The sequence below is a fragment of the Hippocampus comes genome, unplaced genomic scaffold (assembly GCF_001891065.2).
Source record: "Hippocampus comes isolate QL1 unplaced genomic scaffold, H_comes_QL1_v1.1 C16885342, whole genome shotgun sequence".
NCBI lineage: Eukaryota > Metazoa > Chordata > Actinopteri > Syngnathiformes > Syngnathidae > Hippocampus > Hippocampus comes.
In genome coordinates, this window is record NW_017840576.1 from 39 (window position 1) to 1,102 (window position 1,064).

The 1,064-nt window shown below is 42.7% G+C and overlaps 1 protein-coding gene across 1 annotated transcript; it reads left to right on the plus strand.

Moving 5' to 3' along the window:
* Positions 1–231: 231 nt before the first annotated feature.
* Positions 232–1,027, plus strand: LOC109509409 (GTP-binding protein Rheb-like; the record flags this gene model as incomplete). Its single annotated transcript, XM_019859260.1, has 4 exons — positions 232–341; positions 414–470; positions 563–610; positions 687–1,027. Coding segments are annotated over 4 exons (456 nt in total), but the record flags the coding sequence as incomplete, so codon positions are not given.
* Positions 1,028–1,064: the final 37 nt, after the last annotated feature.

Sequence of the window (1,064 nt, forward strand, 5' to 3'; positions counted from 1 at the left end):
GTCGGCTTTCGAGAAAATTTCATGCTATTTCGGTGCGCCTTACAGCGTGGAAAATACGAGACTTTTGCTGCATGTAGATTGTGTTACTCCTTGCGTGCATATGCTAATCGATACCCGTACCGCTTTCCTTTGTGGTACGATATCGCACAGTCATCAAGATACGAGTTTAGCATGATGCTAATATTTGGACAAAATAATAAAAAATTGGGGGTTGGACGAAAAGTGTAAATTTTTATCGTACCATTTCTGTCTCCACAGGATGAGTACTCCATCTTCCCTCAGACGTACTCCATAGACATAAATGGCTATATCCTGGTCTATTCCGTCACGTCCAATAAAAGGTGTGCTTCACTTCCGCAAGCCGTGGAAAACATACGCGGCAACATAACTGATTAAACAGACGTTTCTTGCAGCTTTGAAGTGGTCCAAGTGATTCACGAAAAACTGCTGGACATGGTGGGGAAAGTTCAGTGAGTACCACCGCGGCATCGACTTGTTTTGATAGCGAGCGTATTCCACAATGGTATGAAAACGGGCCACTTTTCTTCTCCCGCGCTGACAGAGTTCCCATCATGCTTGTTGGAAACAAGAATGACCTGCACATGGAGCGGTATGTGGTCAAGCTATCAGCGCGGTTGACGGAGGCAGGTGTACCTAATGTCGTGGCCCTGATCTTTTTGTTCCAGAGTAATCAGCTGCGAAGAAGGGAAAGCATTAGCCGACTCCTGGAACGCTGCCTTCATGGAATCCTCGGCCAAAGAAAACCAGGTACCGGGTGAAAATATTTCGCACATATCAGGAGAATGTGTCAGTTGTTTTCGAAGCTTGAGGACAATAAACATAAATACTCCCAAATATGGGGATATATATAAGATTGCAGCTATCAAAACATATTCATGCACATTAAATATGATATTTCGTGTCTAATGTTACAAATTGATATATCAAATTTATGTCAGAAAATAATAAGTTGTTGTTTTGCATTGTTACATTTCCTATTTCCTGCCTCTGGTGCGGTCGCAACAGGCTATGTTAAATAAGAGCCGAGTTGCCTTATATCATCA